The following is a 13,520-nucleotide window of genomic DNA, read 5'->3' as shown; positions in this document are numbered from 1 at the left end:
AGAGCATCCAGACCTCTGAACCCACTGGAATGAGAACGGTGAATCCAGATCTGCTTCTGCTCATTCCAGGATTCTGTTAACGTACCTGGAATTTGGAGGAAGAATAATATTTAGCAGTAGGATTATAGTAAAATACACTCTACCTGTTTGGAAAATGCTGGAAATGACTTTATATCTGCACAGCTCAGGTAAAAAAAAAGGGACCCATGAAAATATGATGTTTTATTTAATATAAACCCTCATGGAGTGCCAATACCATTAAGTATTATCTGCTATACAAAATTAAGAAACGTTTATATCTTATCTATGAACATTTTAAAAGCTTGCTTCTAAATACACTAATTAATTGGAATCTGATTTATTAAATTTCATTCAGCAATAAATGTATTTGGTGTCAGTTTTTTTTGCTTGTGATCTCAAGAAAATAAAAATATTAAATCAACAGAAAGATGATCAGTAAATTGTATTATTTGATTTATAGGAAAAAGACATTGAATTTCTAAGAAATTATTAAAAATAATTAAATTAAAATAAAAATTTCCATTTAATTCTGCTGAAAGATTTTTTTTACAATATTTCAGATGAATATTTTCTATTTTCCATTTTTTTTTTATTATGGGGGAAAAAAGGTTTCATTCAAGGCCATCAAGTTTTGAAATAGCAATTTCTTTGTGTACATCACGTAGATTTTTTTCTTTAAAAAAGCCTAAAATTAAGATAACAAAATACATTTTTGTTTATAAATGGTCAACATAATAATAAGAGTAGTAATAATAATGGATAAAACAAAATTACAAACTATATATAGCATATATTTGTACTTTGGGTTGAAGGGGTTAAAATAATCATACAAAACTCAATAATATTTTGGAAGCAATTTATTTAAAATGTGGAAAAACAAAAAAACTTGAATCCTCTGTTGTTTTTAAAACGCTTCTGTGACTAAAGAAAAAAAAAACGCTTTTTAAACCTTTCTTCATCGCTTATTGTTTGATTTGGAACAAAAATGGCGCAGGCCTCTCTAGCTGTGCAACTATTTCAGTTATTATTAAAGTTAGTTTATAGTTTAGGTGACAAAACATGGGCCTTGAAGAGAGAACGTGTCTTTCTTTTTTTTATTGAATAATTATTTTACTCATATTCTGAGGATTAAAAAAAAAAGATGTGTTACACAGCTTGGAAATTAGTTTAAAGATGTTTTTCACTCTTTATTCTCCTGTTTCACTTTAATTAAATGCCCACTCCTGGGAGTCCAAGCAGTCAAAGATTTTACGCCTTTATTGCGCCCATAAACGTCGGAAATCCCCTTTTAGTGCTTTGGAAACACCAGTAGGCCAAAGAAAAGATGCATATTGATTAAAGCAAAACGGAAATAAGAAGAAAAAAGAAGGATAATGAATTGCGGAGTAATAAAGCTATCTCTTTTAAGGGAATCTAGCTGCTTATTCAGACTGGACTTAGGAATAGTATCTTTGAAAATAGTTTATCTATTTTATGAGGATGTTGTTTAGTAAGCTATTAGGCTTAGTCAAAAATAATGAATAAAAGTTATTCGCTGTTTTAAAACATACCTATTTTAATAAGACAGTCTTTATATCTTATTTTAAACCGCAAGAGCTTCATTAATAGGTGCTGATCATTAATTTGCACTTTAGACTCCGTTTTAAAAACTGCATTCACTGGAAAAAAATCGAAATCTACATAAGGCATTTTTTCTTAAAAAAAAAAAAGCATTTGTTCTTGAATTGAGGAGGTAAAAGATACATTTTGCATATGGAACAAGACAATTTACACTTAAAATAAAAAAACAATTGCATTGTCTTATTTCAAGTGCATATTATCTAATTGTCTTATTTTAAGAGTAAAAACACTCGTTTCATCTCGTTTAACTACTCAAATTAAGGGTAAATACACTGAATTTAAGATATTTTACTTATTTCTAGATGTTTTTTTCCAGTGTTTGAATAATAAAGCATATTAAAAGCTTACATATTAATAATAAATGCGTTGCTCTGCGGTATTTATAAGAGATGTGAGGTAAACAAACCTTTCGCATGACAGAGGAATCATGTGCGCACCTTAGATTTTCACCTGCTTGTCATACATTTTTAAAATCAAACATTTCTGCTCTTAAAAGAAAAAAAAAGATGGCGAAGGGAAAGAGCATCCGGAGCACAAAAACCTCTGCGGTTTATGAAAATTTACAACTTTCCCGTGGAAGTTTACGACTCGTCCGGCTCTTGGATTGGCTCCTGGGGGTCATGTGGCCAGCAGGAATGGGAACTTGGTCCCCATGAGGTTATAACGCAGCTGCTATTTTCCACCGCTCATTCACCTATAACACTTTGTTTCACGGATCATTTTTTGTTTTTGTTGATTGTTGTTTTGTTTATTTTTTCCCCCCGAGTATTTCTTGATCAGAATCAGTGATGAACTGTACAGAAACTGCCTCACTGCATGATTTTTTTTAGGGGGGAGTGATGGCGCCTCTTGCGCGGTTAACGGTGCAAGCTTGTGCGCCACGTTCATCTGGCTGCACCTCTATGCATTGGAAAAGAGGGATCAGCATACTCCGATGGAGGGATTACTTTCAAGATGTCACTTTAGGAAAAGTGGGGATTTTGTGCGTGTGTGTGCTTGTGTGTGTGGAGAAGCAAGAGGAGCTTCAGTGGAGTGGCAGCCATGCTGGAGATGATGGATTATCAACAAAGGTAAGGGCACCCTGGTTGTGACTGCGCTGCTGCTGGTGCTGCTGCAGGACTGCTGTGGCTGAGCTGTCACAGCGGGCCTGATGTTTACATGACTCCAAAAGGGGAAATCGCCCCTTCAGGAAAGGGCACTTATTCAGAAAGCGTGTTTTCTACTAGTGTTTGAGCTTCTATCAAGCAGCTGCTTGCTCTGATTAACCCCTGAGGTGCTGCAGCGCCTTCAACATCCAACATCTATCTGCAAAAGTGTGTAAAATCTGCAAAAGGGTTTTGGTTTTGAAGCCCCTCTTGGATTCTGAAGGAGTGAAATGTTGATGTAGGCCACAAGCTTTGACTTTGATGATGGTGGTAATAAATATGGGGGTCATGCAGGACCTCCACGACTGATTCAAGCTTTTATTTTTAAATTTGATTTACTTACACACCACCTTTTTTGTTTGTTTATGTTTTTAACGTTGTATTCTGGATTTTGCTCTGTTTGTTCGAGTAAAACACGTCCAGCGCCTTCTGGTGACGTTGCGTTGCGCCATTACCTGGTTGCGCTTTTATTTCTCACGACACTTTACATGTCTTACAAAAAAAACAACAACAAAAAAAAAGAAAAGAAAAGGGAAAAAAAAGAAAACCAAGAGTTTATAAGCCTTTATTTATCTTATGCCTTTATAATTCACTTTAAGTTTTTCCTGCTACATTGATACGTTTATTTTTGTTTTTATCCCTGTGGTGCCTCTGCTGGGCGTTTATCATTTTCTTTTTTCGAACAAAAAATACCTTAAAACAAAGATAATTATGTTATTTTTTATTAGAAAAACAATAATAAGTGTCTAGAATTCAACATAAGCACTAATATCCCAGAATGTATTTTTCTTTTAATTCTGAACATCATTTCAACATTTTTAAAGAAATTAATGCTCAGTGGAAATGAAAAAAAAAAAACGACGGAAAAAAATCAACTATTGTATAGTTTACTTATAAAAAGAAATTTAGAGAAGGAGGGGAGGCCTATTTTATAACCAAAATGTTCTAGCTGTGCCAAACAGATTAACTACGTGATAAATGTTTAATATTCGTTTTTTTTTCTCCAATATATTTAAATAATCATATTTTTACTGTGTGGATCATTAAGTATTTTAAATGTAACTTGGCTCTCATTATTTATTTATTTCTCTGCTTAAGTAATGCTTTTAACTCAGAGCCATTGGTTTAAAGGAAAGGATTAAAATGCACTGAAATGCAATAATCCAGTCACATTTGACGCCTTGACTTCTGTGCAGATATTAGGGGAATAAACTCTAATTAATGTAGTGAAATGATGCACATACCTGGATATTATCACACCTTTTTATTTTGACTTTGGACTTATTGTACTCTTGCTCTGCGTGCGTTAATGGTGATGATGGTGATGGTGATGATGGTGCTTGAGCGTGTCCTTTCTTCCTGCACGTCGGAGTCACATCTGGGCACATCAGGAGGGACGCACACCTTTGAGGAAATGAAAACATGAAGGAAATCAGTTAGTCGTTGATTGTTGAGATGCTGATGGAGAATTAAGTGTTTTATCACTTTGGCTCTGCTGAAATTTGTTAATTAATAGGCTGGAGGTGGAAATGGAGATGTGCAGTAAAACATAGGGGAATCATTGCTTTGATTTTGTTTATCCGTATACCTGTATATACTTATCTTGTGTCTAACAAAGCATGTTGTACTTTTATGTTTTTTTTAAATTATGTAATATGTGAGTTAAAGCGCGCCCTTATGTGAGCGCATGTAAAGACCGACTGGCTGGAGCGTTTCATTTCGATTCACCGGGGACTCCTGTGCGCAACAAGAGCCCCCCATGGGTGCAATAGTGCAAGCACAGGCGGCGGTGATTGGCCAGAGGTTGATCAGATGGTACACTTCCCCTCTGTATCCAGTGGCACCTCACAGCCCCCCTTTCAGCAAAAACCAAATCTCCGATAAAGTAATGGCAAAAGCACTTGGACTATAAAAGACAACAAATCATATTCCTCCGGAGTAAATACACCCCGTTGTCCACCCAATGAGTTCCTATTTCGTTAACTCAACTTTCCCCGTGTCTCTGCCGGGAGGACAGGACTCTCTCCTGGGTCAGATACCGCTCTACTCCTCGGGATACACGGACCCGTTGAGGCACTACTCCAACGCGGCCACGTATGGAGCGGCCAACATGCAGGAGAAGGTCTACCCGGCTTCCTACTACCAGCAATCGGGCGCGGCGGCGGCAGCGGCCATCTACGGCCGCGCTGCCGCCAGCGGCGGAGCGCCCTGCGACTATAACCCCGTTGGCACTTTCTACAAGGACTCGGAGGGCTCGTGCGCCTTCTCGAGTGGCCGCGAGGAGCAGCCGCTGTTCGTCACTCAGGAGCACCAGCAGCGGAAAGCGGAGTGCGCGGAGCAAGCTGTCAGCATGAGCGGCAGCATCGACGACAAGTCCTCCACTCTCATCTACCCCTGGATGCAGAGAATGAACGCCTGCTCCGCCGGTGAGTCTTTACACGCCTTTTTAACTCACTTTGCTGCGCTTCATGAATAAAATTAAATAAAATAGAATAAAAGGGGTATTTATTTCAACTTTGGAAAGTCAAAACGCAGACAGAAGCAGGATGACAGAGTAGATAAGGAATGTGGTCACAGCGGTGGTGCGCGGATCTTCGTGCGTCCTCGCAGTTTTGCCCGCAAACCCCGGGCTGCACGCGCGCACCCAGCAACGCACGCAGTGACTGGGCCTGCATAAAGCCCGTGTCACATGGCGCTTTTCAAATTTTACTTCAGAAACTCTTCCAGTTTCACACTTCAACTACATTCAACTGCTTATTTAGTAAATAGTAGAATACAATTCTAGATGCACGAACAACAACAAAGCTAATTACACCTTTAAATAATCCTTTATAAATATTACAAAACTGATGTATTGTTATGTTTAATATAGTGCTGATTTATAGTAGTGCTTCTTATCATGTCCACTTGGCGATTTTAGATTAAAATGTAAACAACAGAGCTCATGAATCTCAGTTGTTTAGATATTTACAGGAACATAAAATACGGATATTTATAGATATAGATACACTTTTCAGAACGTTGTAATCTATTCTATTTGAAATATTTGCTTCTTTTAAACAAATATAGGCCAGTAAAATGTTTAAAAATAACATCACAGTCAAGTTAAAGAACTGCTGCGTCTCTCGCCTTATTCTAAGGAGCAGATATCTGCAATTTGTTGTGTCTTTATTTTGCTGTTTATTAATATTGCTTTTTAAATAACTGAATGATAAATTATGATTTATTTTCACCCCCACGTGTTTTCATTGCAGGCCCATTTGGCAGCAGCGGCCGGAGGGGCCGGCAGACCTACACCCGCTACCAGACCCTGGAGCTGGAGAAGGAGTTCCACTTCAACCGCTACCTGACCCGGAGGCGCCGGATAGAGATCTCCCACGCCCTGTGTCTGACGGAGAGACAGATCAAAATCTGGTTCCAGAACCGCAGAATGAAGTGGAAAAAGGAGAACAAACTCCTGAATCCCTCAAAGACAGCCGAGGAGGAGCAAGAGGAGCAGGGGGAGAAGAAGAGCTAAGCTTCAAAGGGGACTCTGAGACAAAAAAAAAGAAGAAACGCTTGAGTGTGCGCGTGAATGCGTGTGTGTTTGTGTGTGTGCACACATTAAATGATGTATAAAATCTTTGTAGATATAAGAAGTGCTGCAGAAACCCCACGTAAGAGACGTGTAGAGTGACTGAGTATTTGCACGGTGACTCCGTCCGCATTGATCAGGTCCTCCTCTGACTGTCTGTCTGTCTGTCTGTCTGTCTGTCTTTGTGCTTGTGTCTTTATTTTAGAGGGCTATGCAACAACCCGCCAAACTATAAATAAATTCCAGTGTTTAAAGTTCTCCGTGTTGTTACCTCATCACTGTAGGCCCGCTGGGTCCCACCTTTATTTAACCTCCATGACATTAAAGCAGTTTTTTCTTTTTCTTTTTGTCCCTTGTTGTGTAGTTGCTCTGATGTGATATAGCTTGTTGTTTACCGATCAATTCAATTTGTACAAATGTTATTTATTGTTGTTTCACGTGTTCAATGCACATCTGGATATTGTGTGCAATATTTTCTTTAGGGGAATTGTACATATAATAAAATAAAGGCTTTTTGATGTAAAAATATACAAATCTTTTCCCATTCTTTTGAAGAAAAGCTTATTATTACTCTTATTATTATTATTGCGGCGTCTGCAGTCGTTCAGGCCACCCATAAGGCCCATAAAATTATAAAACATCAAAGCAAAGAGTGAAATAAATCTCAGTTTTGACGCACTGTGGGCCTAGTGCGACATGACAGCAGCGGTGCTGATAAACTTTTTGTTATGTGTTACCTGAGCCTCCTGTGTGGCCTGTTGTTATGAGCGTTTTTACGGAAATGATGGATGGACTTCGCGCGGCCTCGCAGCGATGCCGCCTCTGTCCGGCAGATGGCGCTCGACGCCCGCGCGGCTCTCGGGGGCGCAGCGGGGAGGCACCATTGACTGGAGCCTAACGACCATTATTTCGTCATCATTTGTAACCATGGAGCATGAATTACCTCTTGAAGTCATCAGTGAGGATTTACGACTGGTCAACAAAGGCACGTGATTCCCGAGCGCTCTCCCATATTTGGCCGCATACCTGGCAAAGTACAGTAGGGCTTCATTGCTTATAATTCATGATTGCGTCCATAAATCGTGCAAGCACACAGGATTATAGCGACAAAGATCTACAAATCGAGGCTTTAAAAATCCAAGCAAATGAGCTCTTACTTTGTAAACTCGTTCTCAGGGCGCTATCCAAATGGCTCCGACTATCAGTTACTAAATTATGGGACTAACGGCGCTGTGAGCGGCTCCTTCAGAGACCCTGGCACCATGCACTCCGGGTCTTTCGGCTACAACTACAATGGCATGGACCTAACCGTGAACCGCAGCAACACTGGCGGCCACTTCGGTGCCGTGCGTGAGGACGCCCGGGGATTCGCACCGGACGCCCGCTACAGACAGACGGCCAACTGCTCGCTCTCGTCCCCGGATTCGGTGCCGCCTTCGTGCGCCACGGCCGGCCGAGAGCAACTGGAGCTCAAGAGCCCCTCTCCCCCCTCTGACCGGAGCGCGACCTCTTCATCGGGAGGCAACAGCCTCGGCAAAGCCGGGGGCGCCCACTTCGCTGAGATAGAGGACGCAGCAGCAGCCGCCGCCGCAGCAGCAGCAGCCGCCGTCGCTGCGGAGACAGAGGAAGGCGCGCACAGCAGCGGCGGCGGTGGTGGCGGCGGCTCCGCCGGGGCATCCAGGGCGCAGCAACAGCAGCAGCACCAGGAACCAAACGCCACATCCTCCACTCCAACACCAAACGAGTGCCAAACGCCACAAATATTCCCCTGGATGCGGAAACTGCACATAAGCCATGGTATATTCACACACCCATAATATTATTCTGTTTGGAAGGATGTCACGCTGCCGGTGTGCCATTAATCTGTCAGGGGTTGCATGAGTGAGCAGGCTGGTGGAGAACAGGGCTGTATTTGTTAGGTGTTTGTGGGCTTGTTTGTTTGTTTTGTTGGAGGAGTTTACAAAGTGCTGCACTCTGAGAGGAGGGTGTTTTTGTGCAATCATGAAATCTGGATTTAAATTGCGCAAAATGTAGAAATATGCTCTCTATGAGGGCTGCAAATAGGAAAGGCGATAATACCAGACAGTTTGCATGCATGCATGCTTTCCTTGTTCCTTTTTCATCCCGTTCCATCATTAAAAAAAAAAAGAAGAAGAAAACATTTGGTTAAAAAAATAAAGTAAGATGGCATTATCCTCCAGTTGTGCAGGTTGTTTCAATGCAGGCTACTAATTTTCTGGATTTTTATTTTTTTTTTGTGTGTGTGTGTGTGTACAAAATTGTAGATATGACTGGACCTGACGGGAAAAGGGCCCGAACCGCGTACACCCGCTACCAGACGCTAGAGCTGGAGAAAGAGTTTCACTTCAATAGGTACCTAACCAGACGGCGGAGGATAGAGATAGCCCACGCCCTGTGTCTTTCCGAGAGACAGATCAAAATCTGGTTTCAGAACCGCAGGATGAAGTGGAAGAAGGACAATAAGCTGAAAAGCATGAGCCTTGTGACAGGAGGCAGCGCCTTCCACAACTAAGCAACTTTTTTGGGGAGAGGCATTAAAAAAACAACAAAAAAAATACACGAGAAAATGTTGATAAAATTCCCCCAAAAAATGAGAAAATGATGAGTACTGTAAAGCTTTTGAAAGCGCAGCACCTTCCAGCATGCTATTGTGATAGAAAAAAAAGAAGTATTATGTGGTCTTTAAATGCCTTTTTTTAGTTTACTGTTGTTGTACTATTATAGCTTAGATGTCCTATTTGGGGAGGGGTAAAAAGAATATTAAGATGTAAATATCATTCTGGGAATTTGTCTCTTTCTGTCTCTTCTGTCTCTTAAAGTTGAGCTCTTTATTGTAACTTCTTGACGGTCTAACAGGAGTAAAATCATTGTACAGTTAAAGAAGGAAAAAAAAGAAAAAGAAATCCCAAACCATATGCTGCTCTTCATTGAATATAAAGCGCTTTTAGTGATGGTTATTTGTGGCCAAAATCCATTGAAAAGTTTCATAAGCAAGCCAATGTGTAGCTCTAGAGAATACGTTGTGCGTTTATTATTATTATTATTATTCTAATTATTATTGTTTAGAATAACAAGCAATGCAAGTGTATTCAACCTGTCAATGTGATGAATTTTTAGTGCAAAGGATTATTCTGTGGATATAGGCAGTGATGTGGGCTTTTTTGAGCTTTTTGTATTTGTAAGTGAACTCATAGCGCTTGAAAATAAACTTTCCTTCAGTTGATTTTGTGTGCAGTGAATTATCGGTTAGAATAAAAACAAATACACGCAATTTCTTGACTTTTCCCCAGTTGATTTTTAAGCGCAAAAAAGAAGAAGAAAAAAAGAAACTTTCCCTACTTGCCAAATTAATGATTGACCCGTAGCCAATGCGTGTTATTTTTTAAACCCTCCGTTTAAAATGAAAGAGAAGACTTTTTCTGACTTACCTCGTCTCAACTCCCTGAAGCGATACGAGATTTTTTTTTCCACGAGAGAAATCCTGATCAAATCCATCTCTTATAATATTAATAAAAAGATTTCTTTGAGCCTAAAAGGTATATTGGCAAGGCAGAAGTTGGTAAAAAATACCCCCTTACCAAAGATTGTAAAGGCCTATATTACTTAGAGACTGTGAAAAGTCACGTGAGGTCCATAAAGTTGGTTTTATGGTTTTGGGGAGTAGACAATGTACTATATAATTCACAACCTTGAATGAAAGTGACGGCTTAACTGCATGGATGGGACTGCAAAGGGTGGACTTGGGAAGGAAGAGATGTCCAGTCATGTTTTCAGTCAGTTAGAACTGAGGGAAATGTTAAAAATATTTACTTTTGTTTCACATTCACTCCATATTATCTTAATAAACACTGTAATAGAAATAACTATTTACAAACATGATGCTTTAGCAAATTATGTTCAATATTCTGGTGATATATATATAATATCAGCAAATTTACCCATCTACATTAAATAAAACTTTTTATTAAATTAAGCATGCACATCTGCTTTAATAATGCTTTAGAATAGAATAGAATAGAATAGAATTAAAAAACCCTTTATTGTCACACAATGGGGAAATTCTGGTGTTTTAGCAGCAAAAATCTATAGAAAAAATAGTAACACAAATGTGGACCTTAGAAAATTGTATAAGAATTTAACAAGGTTTGCAATAAAGTCATCAAACTTTTCTGAGTGCAACAAAAATAAACATTTTCCCTTGAAAAGCATTGATGTGCTTTTTGATACAAAGATGAGCTTCTGGAGGGTATATTAATAATAAAAAAAACTAACAATAGTTAAAACTGAATCCTGCATACTGGTTTATAAAGTTAGATGAATATTGTCTAAATTCAAACAACTTCAGCTACTTTATTTTGGTAATATTACTTTAGTATTTCTATACAGATAAAGCTGAAGATGTTGCCCCAGAGAAACAGAAGCCTTATTGTTTAACGGAAAACAATAAAACTGCTGTGTTGATATTGATTGTATTAAAAATGAAAATATCAACTTAGAAAATGTTAAGAACTGTCATAACACTTGTCAGAAGTAAGATTTCTGTGGTGGGGCAATCATTTCGAATTTTGTTTTAGCTTGTTTAGCACTAAAGTTAAACAATTTTACTACTAAAAGTGTATCCTATTAGGGTAGATCTGAAGCTTTTCTAAATGAAACTAAACTCCCTTTTGCTTTGCAAAATGTCACTTAAACAGAAATAAAGTTTTTGAATCTTGATAGGGTGTGTGTCTATTGGTAACGTCTGTGTCTGAATTAGAGGCTTATCTTGCTAGCATTTATGATATTAGCATTAGCTATTTCACGTTACTTTCGCTGTTGTTACTTCATAAAGCTTTATAAACGTAATTTTTTTTTTGGATTTTTCTTTTCTAAGAGAGCATGTAAACTTTTTTTTGACAACACCTGTTTTTAATTGTCTTTAACCGCCTCACGGTTAAGAAGCTACTTGTTAGCTAGCTTGAGTCTAGCATGCTAAATGCTAAGCTAGTTAAAGCCCGTAGGCATTCATACACTCATATATTTTTACACTAAAACTTTCTCAACCACAGTTCTTTATTTTATTAAACTGACATGTTTTTGGATAATACAGCTTTAATAAATAAAGATTCATTGTTTTGTTTTTGAACTGAGTAAACATTTCACTACAATTTTAGCCAAATCCTACATATTGGGGATTTGTAAACCAAAATATTTGCAAAATTAAAGAATTTAGCACTACATGAACAAAGTTGATAACAAAAATATAGGCAATAAAGTTTTACTGTCAAATATTTTTCACTTGAATAGCCTATTCATTTTTACAGTGCAGATGAAACTAAAAAGGTCATCCACTTTACTGCGTGTGTGTTCTGCATAATAACATAATATATTTATTCTATGGAAACGAACACAAGTTTTCTTAGAGGATTTTATCAAATTTTTAGTCTGTTAAAATAAAGATTTTCTGTTTAAAATATCCTATGCGTTTTGCTCGTGGATTGCCGAAAGGTTATATGTGTATTTCTTTTTTCCTAAATAAGGGGAAAAAATATGCCTATGATAAAGTGTTTTATTTTTAACATCACAACATAATTTGGAGGAAAAACAAGCCTCTTTAAGGACAATCGAGCTGCCATGGAGCGAACTTAAGCGGCTGATTTATGCCTTTCCGTGGAGTCACTGAGCGGCCAAAGGTGAAGTCCCGGACAACTGCGAGCTGGGTTCAGGCTGAAAACCCAGCCTGAACCCATCGCGCATTGTCCACCAACTAATAATAAAACATAATGAAGGAAGTTGGAGACTATATTACCCAACTAATTTCAGGTAAAAAAAAAAAAGAAAGAAAAAAAGGTTAAAAGTAGTGGTGGGCTATATATGAGTTCCAGACATTTTCCACATATTCATAACTATTAAGTGGCAATTTAGCCAGCGTAATGAGTATTGCATATTGATAGGGGTAATCTGTGCCCGGATCTCATGCATAATTCATTGCAGTCGGGATCATCGGCGGGTCAGGAGACGATAGACTGCAGCCACAGATGCGTCAGGAGGAAGGAAGCGCGCTGCATCCAGACTTTGCACTGTCACTGCTCCGAGCCTCAGGAGTGCTGACAAAAGGCTGTGTTTGCAAAAAAGGGCGGATATTTGTCTTTGTATAATAGTAAATATATATATTGTTATGAGCTGTGAAAAAATAATTATTAGTTTAAATAGAAGCCAAAATTTAAAAAATAATATAATTTCCTCTTGTTTATTTTGCCTTACAACAAAACACTCTACTATAGTAATTATTGCTGATGTTTTAAGCTTTGTTTACACATAATAGCTATTACCGTTGCAACACATTTTGTTTTTTGTTTATTCCAAAAGAAATATCAAAACAGATCATTTTAATTCTAATGATACAAGATTTTTTTAAAGAATCAAAATTTAACTTGATTTTTGTTTAGTAGACAAAGAAAAATGTCACCTCGTGTATATATTTATTTATTTTAATTGTTTTTTTTGTTTTTTTTGGGGGGGGGGTGGGGGTGTAGTTTTTATTGGCGCTGAACATCTGTCTGTGTGAGAGAAGGATCTGCGCTTTTGCCGGTGATGTTTGTAATACAACCGTTCTGCCAGCAGAGGGCGCCTCAGACCGACTGGCTGGATGATGGATGAGTTTATTTCCCCTCCCTTTCAGGTCGAGCTCTTATCATTGGAAGGTTACCAAACAGAGGACAGAAACAATCTATGTGGTTTGTTGCTTAAGTCTTCAGGTCCAGGGGTTAGGAAGGACTTTTATTTTAGTTACAGGACACTTCTGTGCATTCCTATTTATCTAAATACTTATAAACTTTAAAAAAAATGTGAAAACAAATTTAAAATATTGATATTATGTAAACAAAAAAAAGACAAATAAAAGATTAATCTATCTTAAATTGGATTTGGATAGAAAACAAAGTGGACTTGTAGGAAACATACTGAAATATGGGGATGATAATATTTGCAAAGTGAAAATATTTAGATAATCATATTTCAGATGGGTGTCATAACTTTTGGAACATTTTTCCCTAAGAAAGCACTTTGCCAGTCCCAGATTTTCCATTTGAACGACTGGAACCACTGAAAGTATTCTAATCAAAAATCGAAAAGGGTGTCATCCCTGGGCAGCCAATCAC

The 13,520-nt window shown here is 38.2% G+C and overlaps 3 protein-coding genes and 1 long non-coding RNA gene across 5 annotated transcripts in view; 3 read left to right on the top strand and 1 right to left on the bottom strand.

Annotated features, from left to right (window-relative positions):
- Position 1: 1 nt before the first annotated feature.
- LOC119782460 lies at positions 2–9,962 on the bottom strand. The gene is made up of 3 exons (XR_005280666.1): positions 9,810–9,962; positions 4,031–4,190; positions 2–85 (listed from the first exon to the last, which is right to left on the bottom strand). It is a non-coding gene; the product is annotated as an uncharacterized LOC119782460 (long non-coding RNA).
- Positions 2,272–13,520, top strand: part of LOC119782458 (homeobox protein Hox-A3-like) — a 27,171-nt gene continuing 15,922 nt past the window's right edge. For both annotated transcript variants that reach the window (XM_038283429.1, XM_038283432.1), the window contains exon 1: positions 2,272–2,711. The gene's annotated coding sequence lies outside the window, so the exon portion shown is untranslated. The remainder of the gene's footprint in view (positions 2,712–13,520) is intronic.
- Positions 4,432–6,390, top strand: hoxb6b (homeobox B6b). Its single transcript, XM_038283435.1, has 2 exons — positions 4,432–5,212; positions 6,041–6,390. Exons 1-2 carry the CDS (start codon positions 4,750–4,752, stop codon positions 6,301–6,303), a joined length of 726 nt encoding a protein of 241 aa, XP_038139363.1. The 5' UTR covers positions 4,432–4,749; the 3' UTR covers positions 6,304–6,390.
- Positions 7,305–9,604, top strand: hoxb5b (homeobox B5b). Its single transcript, XM_038283428.1, has 2 exons — positions 7,305–8,157; positions 8,646–9,604. Exons 1-2 carry the CDS (start codon positions 7,506–7,508, stop codon positions 8,891–8,893), a joined length of 900 nt encoding a protein of 299 aa, XP_038139356.1. The 5' UTR covers positions 7,305–7,505; the 3' UTR covers positions 8,894–9,604.

Source organism: Cyprinodon tularosa, unplaced genomic scaffold (assembly GCF_016077235.1).
Source record: "Cyprinodon tularosa strain WSP-4 unplaced genomic scaffold, ASM1607723v1 ctg194, whole genome shotgun sequence".
NCBI classification, from domain to species: domain Eukaryota; kingdom Metazoa; phylum Chordata; class Actinopteri; order Cyprinodontiformes; family Cyprinodontidae; genus Cyprinodon; species Cyprinodon tularosa.
This window is presented reverse-complemented; position numbering and strand designations above follow the sequence as displayed.

What these genes read in the sequence shown, in the direction of transcription:
- hoxb5b (XM_038283428.1), top strand. Translation starts at nt 7,506, where the DNA reads ATGAGCTCTTACTTTGTAAACTCGTTCTCAGGGCGCTATCCAAATGGC. An exon ending in GAAACTGCACATAAGCCATG is followed by an intron (nt 8,158 to 8,645) that starts GTATATTCACAC and finishes ACAAAATTGTAG; the next exon opens with ATATGACTGGACCTGACGGG.
- hoxb6b (XM_038283435.1), top strand. Translation starts at nt 4,750, where the DNA reads ATGAGTTCCTATTTCGTTAACTCAACTTTCCCCGTGTCTCTGCCGGGA. An exon ending in AATGAACGCCTGCTCCGCCG is followed by an intron (nt 5,213 to 6,040) that starts GTGAGTCTTTAC and finishes TTTTCATTGCAG; the next exon opens with GCCCATTTGGCAGCAGCGGC.